This window comes from Boleophthalmus pectinirostris, unplaced genomic scaffold (genome assembly GCF_026225935.1).
Source record: "Boleophthalmus pectinirostris isolate CB_2022bp ecotype Guang Dong unplaced genomic scaffold, ASM2622593v1 HiC_scaffold_16, whole genome shotgun sequence".
In the NCBI taxonomy this organism is placed as follows: Eukaryota; Metazoa; Chordata; class Actinopteri; order Gobiiformes; family Gobiidae; genus Boleophthalmus; species Boleophthalmus pectinirostris.
The window spans coordinates 33076345-33091771 of record NW_026571095.1 but is presented as its reverse complement, the minus strand read 5'-3'; the positions used below and the strand labels follow the sequence as shown (position 1 = coordinate 33091771).

Genomic DNA, 15427 nt, shown 5'->3' with positions numbered 1-15427 from the left:
ATTACCAACATTGAATGACATTCTGATTGAATATGGGGAAATTTCCGGTTATGTAATTAATGAATCTAAGTCAGTAGCTATGAGTATATCAGGTACATGTCCCTCTGAAACAAAAGAGAAGGTTAAATTCAAATGGACTGATGAGGGCTTTAGATATTTGGGCATTAATATTACCAAGAATACATCACATCTTTTTAAAGCCAATTATGAGAAAGTTATAAAAGAAATAAGTGCAGATTTGAAACGATGGGAAATCCTCCCGTTGACATTAATGGGGCGAATAGAAGTCATTAGGATGAATGTTTTGCCCAAATTTTTGTTTTTGTTCCAATCCCTACCCATTCTGCTCTCTAAAGAAACTTTCGTAAAAATAGATAAACTCATATCAAATTTTTTATGGAGAAATCAAAAACCAAGAATTCGGTACAAGCTACTTCAGAGCTCTAAAGAAAAGGGTGGCCTAAACTTACCCAACATTAAAAAATACTATTGGGCATCACAGCTAAGAGCCCTAAAAGTTTGGACTGATAAGGATGATGAGACAGGATGGAGGGAAATGGAGCAAAACTCCTGCCCAAAGGTTCCTCTAGAATCTTTACCATTTCTTACAAAGAAATTACAAAAGGATTTAAAAATCAAAAATGAATGGGTTAAAGCAACATTAAGAATATGGACTATAGTAAAAAGAAAACTAAATATGTCTGATTCAATCTGTAGGGCCACTAAAATCGGTTTAAACCCAGACTTTACACCATCAATGGAAGGGGTATTTTGTAAATGGAAAGAGAAAGGATTGGTTTATATCGGGCATCTTTTTGAAGGTGAACACATGAAATCTTTTGAACAGTTAAAAAAGGAATTTGGTTTAAAAGCACAAGACTTTTATAAGTTTTTACAAATAAGAAATTATCTTATGAAACATAAGGATTGGAAATATATTTGTAATCAGCCTAATTATCTAGAAGAATTATTAATGACAAGTACATGTAACACTAAAAAACTCATTTCAAAAATATATAAAGCCCTACAGATTGATACAGATGACAACAATATGGGCATTAAAGACAAATGGGAAAAGGAAAGAAATATTACAATATTAGAGGAAAACTGGGAGAAATCATTTAAAGATGGACACAAAATGTTCAACATTATTTCATGGAGAGAGTTTGAATGGAAATCCAAGATGCAATATTTTATTGTCCCAACAAAGGTAACAAAATACAGTACAAAATCTGACAAATGCTGGAGGGGTTGTGGTCAGACAGGAGACACACACACATATTATGGGATTGTCCCCTAATCAGAGACTACTGGATGAATGTAAAAAAGAAAATTGAAAGTATTTGTAAAGAAAAACTAAATTTAGATCTTCAATTATTTATACTGAGTATTGTACCAACCACTATATCTTCAAAAAATAGAAAAATTATTTTAATATTAAGTTCAATAGCAAAAAAAAATGATAACTGTGTCCTGGCTAAAACCACAACCTCCTACTAAAGAAAACTGGTGGGAAAAGGTTAAAGATGTGATGGAAATGGAAAGAGTAACAGCAAGACTGTGATTTAAAATGAAGGAATTTGAGGAGTTATGGGCACCGGTAATACAAGAAACAAGATAATGTATACCCTACCTTAGGCAAGGCAAGGCAAGGCAAGTTTATTTGTATAGCACAATTCGTACACAAAGTAATTCAAAGTGCTTTACAGAATAAGAAATACATTAAAATCATAATAAAAACAAATCAAAACATAAATAATCATGAAGATTAAAATGTAAAAAGAGAGACATAAATTGGAGAGAAGAGTGCGGAATGAAAACCTTTCAGTTATATGCACAGTTAAACAGAAATGTTTTGAGCCTGGATTTAAACAGCATCACAGAAGAGTCTGTCTCACATGTTCAGGAAGACTGTTCCTTAGATGTGTGCATGGGTGTATGTGAGTGAGTGAATATGTATGAATGTGTATGTGTGTGTTTATTAATTCATAATGTGATTTTTATTTATTTAGTTTGGTGAGGGGTCATTAATCGGGGGAAGGGATTAAAGGGAAAAATATGAGTGTAGATATATGTATGTATGTGTATATATGTATATATATATATGTGTGTATGTATGTGGGTACATATGAATATGTATGTGTGTGTATGTATGTGTATATGTATACATATGTGTGTGTGTATGTATGTATATATACACACACAAGGAGAATACAAATAGATATAATATTAGGCTCTGCCTTTATAATATGAAGTGTTAAAATTTTTTTTATATATATATATATTATATATATATATGAAATATATGTATATGTGCCTATATGTATATAGGTGCACGGATTTAAATGTGTATATGTATGTATATGTGTGCGTGTGTGCACGCATGCATGTGCGTATGTGGGTGGGTGCGTGCATGCATGCGTCCACACGCGTATATAAACAAATAAGGAGTATTGTTATGAACATAAGGTAAATGAATACAGAGTATGTATGTATGTATATATGTATGTATGTGTAGGTGTGCATGTATATATATGTATATAATGTGTGACATATGGATGTGCTTACACTCGGGTAAATAGCTAAATGGACACTTAATATCTCTAATGAAATGAATAAACATATATTTATAAAAACTCTCAGCTGAAGGGCCCCGTGGCGCTGTCGGGGACGTGGTGCATGTCCCGGGTCATGTTGCTCTTCTCCTTGAGCTTGGCCTGCAGGAGGCTGTGCTCCACCACGCCCATCCTCACCTCCATCTGCTGCGTCTCCTGCTTCAGCTTCATCACCGCCTGTTTGATGCGAACCACAGGAGCTGAGAGAAGGACAGAGAGGGGACAGAAAGAGAGAAACCAGGGTTATAACCGAGTCCGCACACACAGTACCACACAGAGTTTCAGTGTAAAGAGAGTACCTCCGTCAGACATGCTGCTGCCCTTCTCCTCCATCTCCTGCTTCACCTTCTCCAGCTCCTCACTGATCTGTCTCACACAAACACAAAACAACAACATCCTCTCTATTATTATCACTATACATTTCATTAGGACGGTCACAATTGGTGCATTCACTGACCTCGGCCAGAACTCTGGTTCTCTCGGTGACTCCTCCGCTTGCCTGTTTGTAGCGCTCTCTGACCTGGAACACAGATACACATAAACGCTGATACAGATGGGTATGACACAAACAGAGACAGACCTCTGCAGATTCCAGGCTGTTGTTGCTTTCATTTTTGTTTATGGAATCAGTTTTAACACTGATCTCATGGTTTGGGAGCATCTCTGCGAAAAACAAGAACTCCCTGAATCAGTTGGGAAAGTAAAAGGAGACTGTCCATCCTCAGAGCGGTCTGGACTCCCTGTACTCAAGACAGTTACAGCAGACGTCCTAGAGGATTCTAAAAGATGTGCAACATCCTCTAAACCAGGGGTCTCCTACTTGTAGCTCTCCATTCCCTTCCAAGTAGCTCACCCAGGGATTTCTGAATTGTACATATTGTGCTGAATAACTCCAGTTTGTTTGATTAAATGCCTATTTTCTTTGTAAATGTATAATTCTGATGCCTAATTTTGTGCACTGATAACTGGATAATGTGTTATGTTTTATAGACTGACTGATCCTTAAATTTTTCATTCTCATTTTTGTTTATTTTGTACAATCATAAACAATAAACTTTGTGCCTACTTTAACATTATTATTAGTTTGTACGACCATAAACAAAAATATACTTCTACATCTTCATCCTACTCCTTTTGAGCAACAGGTCCCAAATATGTTCATGTTCTTTGTTTTTGTTTTTGAATTTTGGTGTACATGTCTCAAACAAATAAAATGAATGAATTAATTGTACTTCATTTTCAGCTCACCATGGCTCTTATATTTACAAATTTTCTGGCAAACTCTAAATTTAGCAGCTCTCTGGCATTTTCGTTTTACAAAAAGTAGCTCACAAGAGGAAAAACGTTGGAGACCCCTGCACTAAACTCACAGTTTCAGCTGCTTCCCTGTGGTCAGAGGCTTTTAGTCCCAAGATCTAGAACGAATCATTTTGAAAAGAGCTTTGTTCCAGCTGCTATCGTTCTTATGAATAAATTGTAATCTATTTATCTATCGATTTGAGCACCCTGTCTTGGAAAATCATGTTTTATATATACACTACTGGTCAAAAGTTTTAGAACACCACAGTTTTTCTACTTTTTACTGTTGTGACCAAAACATATTCTAAACTTTTGATTGATGAAAGTGTCGACCTTTGGCAGATATAACAGCTGAACACACTCGTGGCTCGTTCTTTTTACAACAGAAATCAAATATTCTTCAGAAAGTTCTTCCCAAGTCTGTTGCAGAAGTTTCCATAACTGTCCAGTTCATCCAAAACCAGCTCCATGAGGTTTTCGAACCCTCTTGTTCTTTTTTCCTGAGGTGGTTTTGGCAGAGCTTGGACTTGTGTTTTGTATCTTTTATCTTTTTTTTTTAACCTCTGTCTGTTCAGTTTTTACATTTGTACAATTCTGAGCTCTTCATTGGACTTGCACGACTTGAATTGCAATGAATAACTGGAAAAATTTGGGTCTTCTAAAACTTTTGACCGGTATTTATCGTATTATTTGATTATTTTTAGCCAAGCGTGTTGAATGAATGAATTATTTATGGAACAAAACCTTTCTGCATTGGAGCACTGTAACACTTTATTTGTAATTGTGATTTTATTTGTTTATTTTGTACAATGTGGATGAATGAAATGTGAAATGTTGGACCAGCCTCACAAATCTGCAACACAAATTTACCTACGGAGCACGAATGAAGCGACCTAACCTGATCTGGTGCGTTCACTGACCTCTCGGAGCTTGGCCTGCGCGCTCCTGTACTCCTGGATCAGTCCTTCCAGCTGGTTGTTGATGTACTTCTCTCGGCTGCTGACCTTCTCCAGGGTTTTGCTGATGTCCTCCTGCAGTTTGTTCAGGTGACCCTGCGCCGTAAATAAAGTTAGTTAATTAAATTGTCATTCCGTTATTTTCTGATCTGTGTTATATGTAGTTTCTTCATCACAGACAGACCCGGAGTTGTGTTTTGTTTCATTCTCGCATGTTCAAAACACAAATCCTGCACATTTAGACTGAGCTCTACACACTTTTCTATTTTGTGATGTTATGTGGTGATACAGGAAGTGCTCCACTGTGTTTTTAAACTCCACACACCTTCAGTAGAACCATTTGAACAACATCAGACTTGGAATTGTTCATCTCTAATGAACAAAAGCTAAAAGAAGCTGTTAAAACTACTACACTTCCTGAAGATGTGAGACAGGCCTCTACTTTGACTCCAGGCTCAAAACGGTTCTGACAGAAAGGTTTTCATTTTTTATTCCACACTTTTCTCTCTTATTTAGTGTCTCTCTCTTTTTAATTTTATGATGATTATTTACATTTTGATTTGTTTATATTGTGATTTTAATGCATTTCTTATTAAACCACTTTGAATTAATTTGTGTACAAATTGTGCCATAAAAATAAACTCGCCTTCCCTTGTCTTACAAAGTGGAACCGAGCATTTTTTGAGCTTTGGAGATATAGATTAATAATAAAGAGTTACTCAAACGTGTGAATGAAACAAACACAATTCTGGTTATGATTTTGATGAGACAACAGCATTAGAACATGGTTTAAATCTCAAAAGAGTCAATTTTGTGTAATAAAGAACCTTTAAATAAAGAAAGTAGAAGTTTACGTAAAGAAAGTTTCCGAACGTTTGTTTTCAAAAATAGGCATGTAAAATCTCATACCTGCTGTAAAACCTAATAAACAAACATGTATTAAACAGAACACTAAACTCAGTGTTTTTCTGTTTTGAGCTTTTTAAACCTAAAATGCCTCTCTCTCATCTGAATGGTCACTATCTAAACCCCACTGCACTGCAGAGTTCAAATGCTAACACAAAAAGTGACTCAGATTGGGGAGTGACGGGGCCCAGCAGGGGGCAGTGTTCTCACACCTTGGCGTCTGTCAGGGAGGAGTTGATGCCCTCTTTGTGCTGGTGCATCTGGTCCACGTGGATCCTCCAGTCCTGTGCACATAAAACCACACATGAACAACGACAGCACAAACAGTAGAACAACTCCAGCTCACAGTTCACACTGACATTGTGCCCTTCATGGAAACCATCTGACCTCACAGCATGAGGATTTGTTCACTCGACAGTAGGTGGGTACTTTTTTTATTTAACCAATCGCTGCTATTTGTTCGTGACACATGTAATGCGCCAAATCCTGTAGGAAAAAAGACAATAACGTCTTTCCCCTTGATAAAATTCACCAAAACATTCTCTTTGTTCCGGCTTTAAATCCTCGATCTCGGGAATCGCTACCAACACAGAATGTCTCTCTTCGTCTACATCCATCTCGACGCTTTGTTTACTGTTGTGTTATACCACAAAAGGGACATGGACAGGTGCTTGAGTTTGACGTCATGGCTTCACAGCTCTTCACTGATTGGTCGGTGCACGGTCTACAACTTCTGGGGTTTAGTTCATGTAAACCGTCTAGTGTATTCTGATTCCTGACCTAGTCACTGGAGAGAAATTAAATTGAGCGGAGGCACTAGGTGGCACCAGTCTGATTAGGAAATACTAGATAATAGATAAAGTATTCAGGATGCACCGACCTTGTCACTATCATGAATCCAAAAGTCCCAACATCTGCTCAGTTGTATAAGGTCAATTTAATACCTACATGTGCCCTTTTTTCTGCCGCATATAGAAAGATTTGAGCTTCAACATGCCAACATGTAAAAGCAGTAATTTTTCTATTAAAATGGATTGAAACTCCTCCACCATAAATAATCTGACCTTAAAGAGATTATTTATCATTATTTTATTTATATTTATTTTTATTTATCATTATCTTTTCCCCACCACAATTTAAAAAAAAATAAAAAATCTATGTGAAGATGAACTCAAATATAAACAGTACCTTCAGTATTGTTGTATTATTGTATCAGTATTTTTGGATATATAATTTATTTGTTTTCTTATTAACTGCACTTGTGGATTAGGAGCTGTCATAACAGATTCTTCACCGTAGGATCAGTAAAGTTCTACCATGTATTACGTAAGATTATTGTTACTTTGAAAAATAAAATCTAGAAAAGCTCATGAAGATATTTTTCCTACAGTTACATTGAGCCTCCCACAATTTTTAAACGTAGGGCCTATGCTTAACGACTGATGTAGACAGAGTAAAGCTGAAGCTCTCAGGTTTGTCCAGAGCCTCCAGTGAACCTGAGCTGTGGCGGGTGCAGACCTTATTGTCCGTGCGGATGGTGACTTTGAGCTGAGGCAGGACCCTCTCCACCTCCAGGTTCCACTCGGCTGCGTCCACCGTAGACTCCAGGATCTCATCGGGCTTCAGACGGGACTCGTGCTCCTGCTGCCGGACGCACAGAAGCATCGTGAGGAGAACATCTGAGCAGATCTGAGAAGCTTCCACCGAGACGTGCAGATCTTACCTTGTGAGTGGAGCGCAGTTTGAGAGCGTCCAGGTCCATCACGTCCTCCTCTTCGTCCTCTGCTTCCTCCTGAACACACAAACAACATTCAGACTCAAAAATAGACACACAGGGCTTTAAAAACTGGACTTATCTACAGTGACATGAAGAACTGAAGGTCCAACCAAGGAGTAAAATAAAACTTTACCAAAGAAATTGTTGAAAATCACACTCTTAAACAGGACCATGGACGTTCATATTGACCACAGGCTGCTGAAAATGTGTTGTTTAAATCAACTTTTTGTTTTTTTTTGATGATGTTAACTGTGTTTTAGTAAAGTCAGAGGTCTAACTCGTCATATGAACTTTACATCAGGGGTTCCCAAACCCCAGGCCGGAGACTGGAACCAGGTCCGGGTCGTGGGTCATTTGGTAACGGGTCGCGAAAGTGAACCCCCCTGTCCCCCCTTCCCATACTCTGTGCGGACTGTGCCCCACAGGCCACGTCTCTAAACCAGAACCAAAACCAGGACTAAACAAGAACCAAAGCCAGGACTAAACCAGGACTAAACCAGAACTAAAACCAGGACTAAACCAGAACTAAAACCAGGACTAAACCAGAAATAAACCAGAACTAAAACCAAGACTAAATCAGAACCAAAACCAGGACTAAACCAGAACTAAACCAAGACTAAAACCAAGAATAAACCAGGATATTAGGTCCAAACAAACTATTCTAAATGCATCATTGGAGGGGATACGTGTCTCCTCTGCCTGAAATTATGGGCTTTTCGAATTATTTTGTCAACAATGGCCAACACATGCAATATGAAGATCAGAGCAAGTACCAATGTGCGAATGTGTCGCTCCATAGTGACTCAAAATTGGGGATGTGTACCTATGTTCCCCGGACTCAGATGACCTGGAGCAGGGAGTGATGTTAGGTGCCTCGGCCTGAGAAGCCAGCGTATCCCCAGGTTTGACTACCCCAAATTTAAGACTTTTTAAAGACCTTTTACAGACCACTAAAATTAAAATTAAGACCAGCATCGCACCCATTATGCGGGCGAAAAAACACCAGATCCAATTCTAATAATGACCAACCAACAACGGTACTATATCTAGAATCGAAGAGCCACTGTGGATTAAACCGACACTTCCCCAAGATCCATCCAACGTCTACTGATTGTTTACTCATCGTTAGAAACCAGAGTATTGTTTGCACATACTCCAAATTAGACATTCATTCACGTTACATGATTTCACATTGTTTTATTTTTTTTTGTTCCTCAATCCATTTAACATTTGCACTGCAGTTGAGTAAACAAAAAAAATAGGCTAATGAAATTTAAGACCTTTGTAAAAAAATAAGACTTGGACAACATAATTTAAGACTTTTTAAGGCCTTAATTTAGGGACATAAAATTTAAGACCTTTTTAAGACTTTTAAGACCCTGCGGCTGCCCTGGAAGCGCTTTTCCCGGGAAGACCGAAGCACACGGAGGACAGACGCTCAAAATAATATATAATGAACCAAATCAGATTTCTGCTGGGGGGTGGGCCGGCCTGGTCGATGGGCGACCACGTGCGGAGCCCTGGGGGTGGCCCCCGCACCCGCCTTGGTGGGCATGAGTGTGGCTTGGCCTGCTCCCACTTCAGTGGGGATCTGAGGCAAAATGCCAACACACACTTAACAAATTTTCAATACTCAAATTAAATAGCAATAATACAGGTCAACATTAAATCATCCGCATAGCCTGTCTATCCCCCCCGGCACACATACATACACACGCGTATACACACACATACACACACACACACAGACACGCACGCATATACACACACACACAGACACGCACACACACAGACACGCACATAAGGTTCACACTGTCACCAACCCCTGTCATCTTTGTTCCTATTTGTATGTAATGTTCAGTCGTAATGTCTGTCTTGTATCTTGTATGTCGTTTGGTTCCTATTTGTTGTAATCTATGTAGTTTGCAAATAAAAATTATTATAAAAAAAAAAAAAAAAAAGATTTCTGCTTCTGTCCGGATGTTTTGCACCACCTCGGAACCAGCCGCAGGATCAGAGCAGCCCACCCAGACCTGTAGTCCACTGCACATTCTCACTTTCACCGCACGGGTCCAGCACGCAGTTCATTGCGCACTGATCTTACTCGCCACGTCTGGAACCAGCACATTGAGGACGGAGTATCTGGACCTATCTGACCATCTGATCCTAACCCCCCCCCTCGGTCCGTGAAATATTGTTGGACATAAAACCGGTCCGTGGCGCAAAAAAGGTTGAGGACCACTGCTTTAAATGATTATAATGAGCTGCATGTCTGTGAACGCACCATGACCTCGTCTTCGGCTCGGCTCAGGTTCATCTCTGCGTCTTCCTCCAGCTGCTCGTCTTCCTCTGTGACCTCTGTGGGGTACACGGGCCTAAACACAGCACACAAACACAAACACATGTAGATCCCAAAGCAGCGTGCTCCAGTCTCCCACACTCTGCCCCCTCCCTGAACGCACCGCTTGAAGGAGAAGCCCCGCCTCTTGAGCGCCTCTTCAGCCAATCGGTCGAGCACGAAGCACACCTGCTCTCCAGAGCCAGATTTGAGCTTAGAGGGAGGAAAGTCCACCTTCACCCCCTGAGAGCACAAACACAGACACACACACAGAGAGACACTTAAAAATAATAAAGGTTTTTTGAGTATCCTGGGTTTTTGTGTTTCTATGTATACACATTCATTTATTCCTATGTGCTGTGGTGTAGGTGTGGTTTGATGTAGAGCTGCAAGATGAATCGTAACTGAATGAAAATGGCTATAATATGAACAGACGCCATGAGCAAATCTTAAAGACTTACTCAAATTACCATAATTTCCTTCACAAACAAGAATCTCCTGTCTTGTTCTGCATAAAAGCTGCAAACCCTGTAGTTTAAATCTGTACAAACATGTTCAGAAATGTGATTCTTGTTTCATGTTTAAGTCTTTTTGTAAATTCCTCTGGAGATGTTTAAAATGTGAACTTTGAACAGAATCTTAAAACACTGGTTGCAAATCGAATCACAGTCATAATGCTCACAACTACATTTTTCCGAAATCTTGCTGGTTTGATGATCAGTGGATTTTAACAACGAAACAAAGCACTAAAGATCGATTGATATGAGTTTTTTTTCATGACTGATGCCAGGACTGATTGTTTCGAATCCAGAGCAACCAATGACCAATGAGCTCTGGTGATATTTTTGGGAAGGTTTATATGGCGGATTTAGATTTTTTTACCCCAAATTATATAATTTAAATTTACGAAAAACCCACCCACAGTGTTTTTGTCACCACCAACTCATAAGAGAGCAGTGTAGTCACAGTTTCAGCAGTAATGTCTTTCAAAGATTGTTCAAATAAAGTTTCACTAGCTAGGACCACGCCAACAACGACAGTGCGAAGAAGTATATTGATAATGTACGAAGCGAGGCAGAGATGGCTGGGTTGAGACTGTGGGTGGGGGCTCCGTCTCAATCTGTAATTGGCTCAGTCGGAACGGGACCCCCCTTTGTAGGGGTCTTATGACTGAAAGACAAAATAGGTGATGGGAGGGTGGGGTTGAGTTCGCCGAGACAAACTGGGATGATGGGAAAGGCTGCTACATACAGGCTTCTGGGAAATTAGAGGCGTGGTCGAGGTAAGTTGTGGTTTGCTGGTGAGAGGAGAGGGCGGCTGAGGCGTGGTCCTGCTCCTGAATCTCAGTTAATCATATTAACTACATTTTATGTGTATTTTGCAGGTCACTCAAAACAAAATATCAGTGGTTACTGTGTGGTTACACTGCAAATTTCTCTGATCTGACCAAGATTTTAAAACATATATCAGGTTATTCATTTTGTTTTCAGATTTACTATCTATTTACTAGTTCTGAGACTGCTTAATTCTAGTGTAGAGGGAGTTAATTCACTACTTTTAAGTCATTTTCTGATAGATTTAAGTGTTTATATCTAAAATTTTGGCCAATCTTTTTTTGCAGTGTAGAGTGTGGTTAGTGTGTGTATAGTGCGCGGTCAGTGTGTGCTTGGAGTGCGGTCAGTGTGTCTCACGTACAAACGTCCGTAGCTCTGCCAGGATGTTGGACACGGTGGCGTTGGGCTCGTCAAACTCCTGCGGTTCTGTGAAGTTCCGCCCAGCCGCGTTCAAGAGCCACGCCGCCAGCACGGAGAACATGAAGAACTGCTCCCCCGGGTTTGCCACCAGGTACGGACTGGACACAAAGTAATGTCTGCAACAACACGGGACAGAGGCACGGGTTAAATAAGACTGTATACAGAAGTGGACTAAAGGGAGTGTGACGTCTAACATAGCACTCGACTCCAGTCAAATGAAGGCTTACAGTTATAGGAGCGAATTTGGAGTTCCATAAGCAACTAGAAAACAGGAATTGATTAAAGCTTGGACAAAATTTAAGATATAAACACTTAAATCTATGAGAGAATGGCTTAAAAGTAGTGAATTAACTCCCTCTAAACTAGAATTAAGCATCTCAGAACTAGTAAGTAAATAATAAATCTGAAAACAAGATGAATAACCTGATCTAAGTTTTTAAATCTTGGCCAGATCAGAGAAATTTGCAGTGTACATTTATATAATTATGCCTTATTTGACACCAATTTCTTCCTGTCTTTGCTACTCATTTAGAATCTATTATTACCATTTATATTTTTTACTCTTTGTTATTATATTATATTGTGATGTGTGAGCTCCTGTGTCCAAATAATTTCCCTTTTGGATCAATAAAGTTTGTCTAAATCTAAGTCTAAGTCTAAAAACACCAGGATCATTTAGACAAGGTTAAAATGAACATTTTAAAAGCTCGAGAGCAGCAATTATGAACATTCTGAGCAATAGCTTTAGAATGATCTTGAGCTGTTTCAGAGTATAAGTATATGAGCACATAAACTACTATATGCCCATGGACCACTGTGGAACCTACCTGGACCACTGAGGAATTACACAAATATAAGACCACATGGGAATAGAAAAGAATATACTATTATTTAAATGTTGAAAATCCTATTATACTGACGAAAGAAAAAGTGTTTTTTAATAATCATGGTGTTGAGTATCAGGTCTACTCCTTAGTATCAAAATCAAGTTAGAATTTTTTGTATCGTGACAACACTAGTGTAGTTATTATCGTGATCACAAGAGTCAAACGGTAATTTAACAATGCATCAGGAATACAGATAGATCGATATGTTTTTTTTTTTCATGGCCACTGCTGAAGTATATAACTTTTATTGACTACAAATTGATCAAACTGAGCCCTTTTTTAAACCATAAACCTATAAGGGAGCTGTATAGTCATATTTTCTACAGCTATCCTTGCATTAAAGGGTTAATATAAAACTTTGTGCATTTTTAAGCAGCAGATTGATTTAAAAAACATGTCCGTCTATGCTGGAGATTTAAGGCTGATAGTCGATACACTAAAAAGTCCAAATATGTGCCTGTAAATGTCTCTCTCCACATGTCAGTCAAATATCATCTGCTTCTTATATTTATCAGATTAGAAGTTAAATTGTAACTGCAATTTTTATTGAGGAAATGACCCAAGATCACAATTAACGGTCGGAATAGTCCTGATTTTGACCTGGATTAGACCATTTTAGTACTGAATTTGGAATAGTTTGGACTTTGTTTGGCGTGTTCACACTTCACAATCACCACATCAAATTCGGGGACTAAACTGGGACTAAACTCAGAACTAAACCAATACTAGACCAGAAATAAACCAAATCTACATCAATAAATTCAAACCAAGTCAACGCCAGACCAGTTTTAATTCGTTTTTAGCTCTGATTTAGATTTAGGGAGCATTCACACTTGTTTAGTTCAGGTTTGAAGACAGTTTATTCCTGATGCACCAGACTTGATCTAGTCTAGTTTAGGTTTATTGTTTGGTGTTCAGTGCAAATGTAAAAACACCCTTGGTTTGTGTTGGATCAGGTCTTGGTTTAGTCCTGTATTCACTTGGTTTAGGTTTTGTTTAGTCCATAGTAACCGAGTCCAACTTTCTAGTGCATAAGGACCATGTCATAATAGAACAGATTGATGGTAGAGGCGGCGATGGCAGGTCTGGTGGTCCTCTCCATGATCAGGCCGAGCCCCGGGGCCACTCACTGGGACAGGGGCTTCACGATGTGGGCAGTGCTGGGAAGGTTACTTTTAAAATGTATTCCCCTACAGATTACAGATTACATATGTAGTTTGTAACATAATCCATTAAATTACTTAAAGTGAGTAATGTAATCTGAATACTTTGGATTACTTGATATTGTCGTGCTTTTTAAAACTACATGAATGTCGCGACCACATCCTGAAAATTCATGTCTGTTCTCTTCAAATTGTCTGTTGAGCCCAAGTCTCCATGAACAGACTTTTGTTTACTGTAGAGAAGCAAAGACGAGGATCTTAACCTAAGAGATTTTGTTTTATCTGATAAAAGAAAATAAAAAGTCCAGTCTTTCCTTAACCGTATTGAAAATATTATTGATAGAGAAATGTTTACATGAGATCACTGCTGCTTTAAAGTATGTCCACCCTACTGTTAGGTGTCATATTGTTTAGACCTGGATTTGTCCTGGTTTTGTCCTGGTTTTAGACCTGGTTTTAGACCTGGTTTTAGATCTGGTTTTAGACCTGGTTTTAGACATGGTTTAGAAATGGTTTAGACCTGGTTTATTCCTGGTTTTAGTCTTGGTTTAGTCCTGGTTTTAGACCTGGTTTAGTCCTGTTTTAGTCCTGGTTTTAGTCCTGTTTTAAGACCTGGTTTAGTCCTGGTTTAGTTCTGGTTTAGTCCTGGTTTAGTCCTGGTTTAGTCCTCGTTTTAGTCCTGGTTTTAGACCTGGTATAGTCCTGGTTTTAGTCCTGTTTCAGTCCTGGTTTTAGTCCTGTTTTAGTCCTGTTTTAGTCCTGGTTTTAGACCTGGTTTTAGACCTGTTTTAGTCCTGGTTTAGACCTGGTTTAAGTCCTGTTTTAGACTTGGTTTTACAGACCTGGTTTTAGACCTCACAGGGGCTTTCACTGGACAGGGGCTGGGGTGGACAGGGGCTTCACTGGACAGGGGCTTCACTCACCTGGACAGGGGCTTCACTCACCTGGACAGGGGCTTCACTCACCGGGACAGGGGCTTCATGTTGTGCCGGACCAGCAGCTCTTCGTAGCGCAGCAGTTTGAGTTTCTCCAGCAGATTCTCCATCACCACAAACACCTGGTGCACCGCTCCAGGGCCGCGGTCCTCCTCCTCTCCCCGCCGCCCGTCCTCCGCCATCGCCCCGCGGTGCTCACAGACTCGGGGCCGGGGCTCGGGGGTCACATTCAGGCAGCGATCAGCCGCACTCCGCCGTGTTTATCCTCGTTAGCCGCGTTAGCCGCAGAGCTAACAGGACGCGTTTGGCTTGGCTCGGTTGTCAGGGGCAACGACGCAGAGCTAATGCTAATGAACTCGGCTAGTGTTAGCTTCTGGCAAAAAAAAAAGTACCTCCAGAGTCTCTACTTTCCAGCGTAACTCCGTAATTCAGTAAATAAGAGTTAAACTAAACGCCGGTCTGCATGAACTAATCAAAGCGTCCGTATTTTCTGATTAAATGTCATTATTCGTCAGAGAACATCGGAGCAACACGAGCGGATGTAGCAGTAGAACTAATGACAGTGAATTACCGCCCCCTGCTGGACACCCCGGGCAACTGCACATTACAATGAAAAAAAAAAAAACAAAACACTTATCCACAGCCAAAAAACATTTAAACCAAAGGGAAAGGAAATAATTACACATACATCACTGTAAATGTGTAGATATTTGATGTGCTTGTACTTGTTTCTTATTCATTTGGAAATCTATTGTTGTGTTTACTCTGCTTTAGTCCTGATTTGAGTCCTGTTTAGA

At 39.5% G+C, this 15427-nt stretch overlaps 1 protein-coding gene across 2 annotated transcripts; it reads right to left on the bottom strand.

The window, feature by feature from the left end:
• Positions 1–1618: 1618 nt before the first annotated feature.
• ift57 (intraflagellar transport 57 homolog (Chlamydomonas)) lies at positions 1619–15172 on the bottom strand. Of its 2 annotated transcripts, none has more exons than XM_055151470.1 (11): positions 14661–15172; positions 11587–11761; positions 10016–10134; positions 9838–9928; positions 7500–7568; positions 7295–7420; positions 5989–6060; positions 4835–4966; positions 3073–3135; positions 2915–2981; positions 1619–2815 (listed from the first exon to the last, which is right to left on the bottom strand). In XM_055151470.1, exons 1-11 carry the CDS (start codon positions 14810–14812, stop codon positions 2640–2642), a joined length of 1242 nt encoding a protein of 413 aa, XP_055007445.1. In that variant the 5' UTR covers positions 14813–15172; the 3' UTR covers positions 1619–2639. The 2 variants fall into 2 exon arrangements, with proteins under 2 accessions (XP_055007445.1, XP_055007446.1); XM_055151471.1 differs by having other exon boundaries at positions 7295–7417.
• Between the last annotated feature and the right edge of the window lie 255 nt (positions 15173–15427).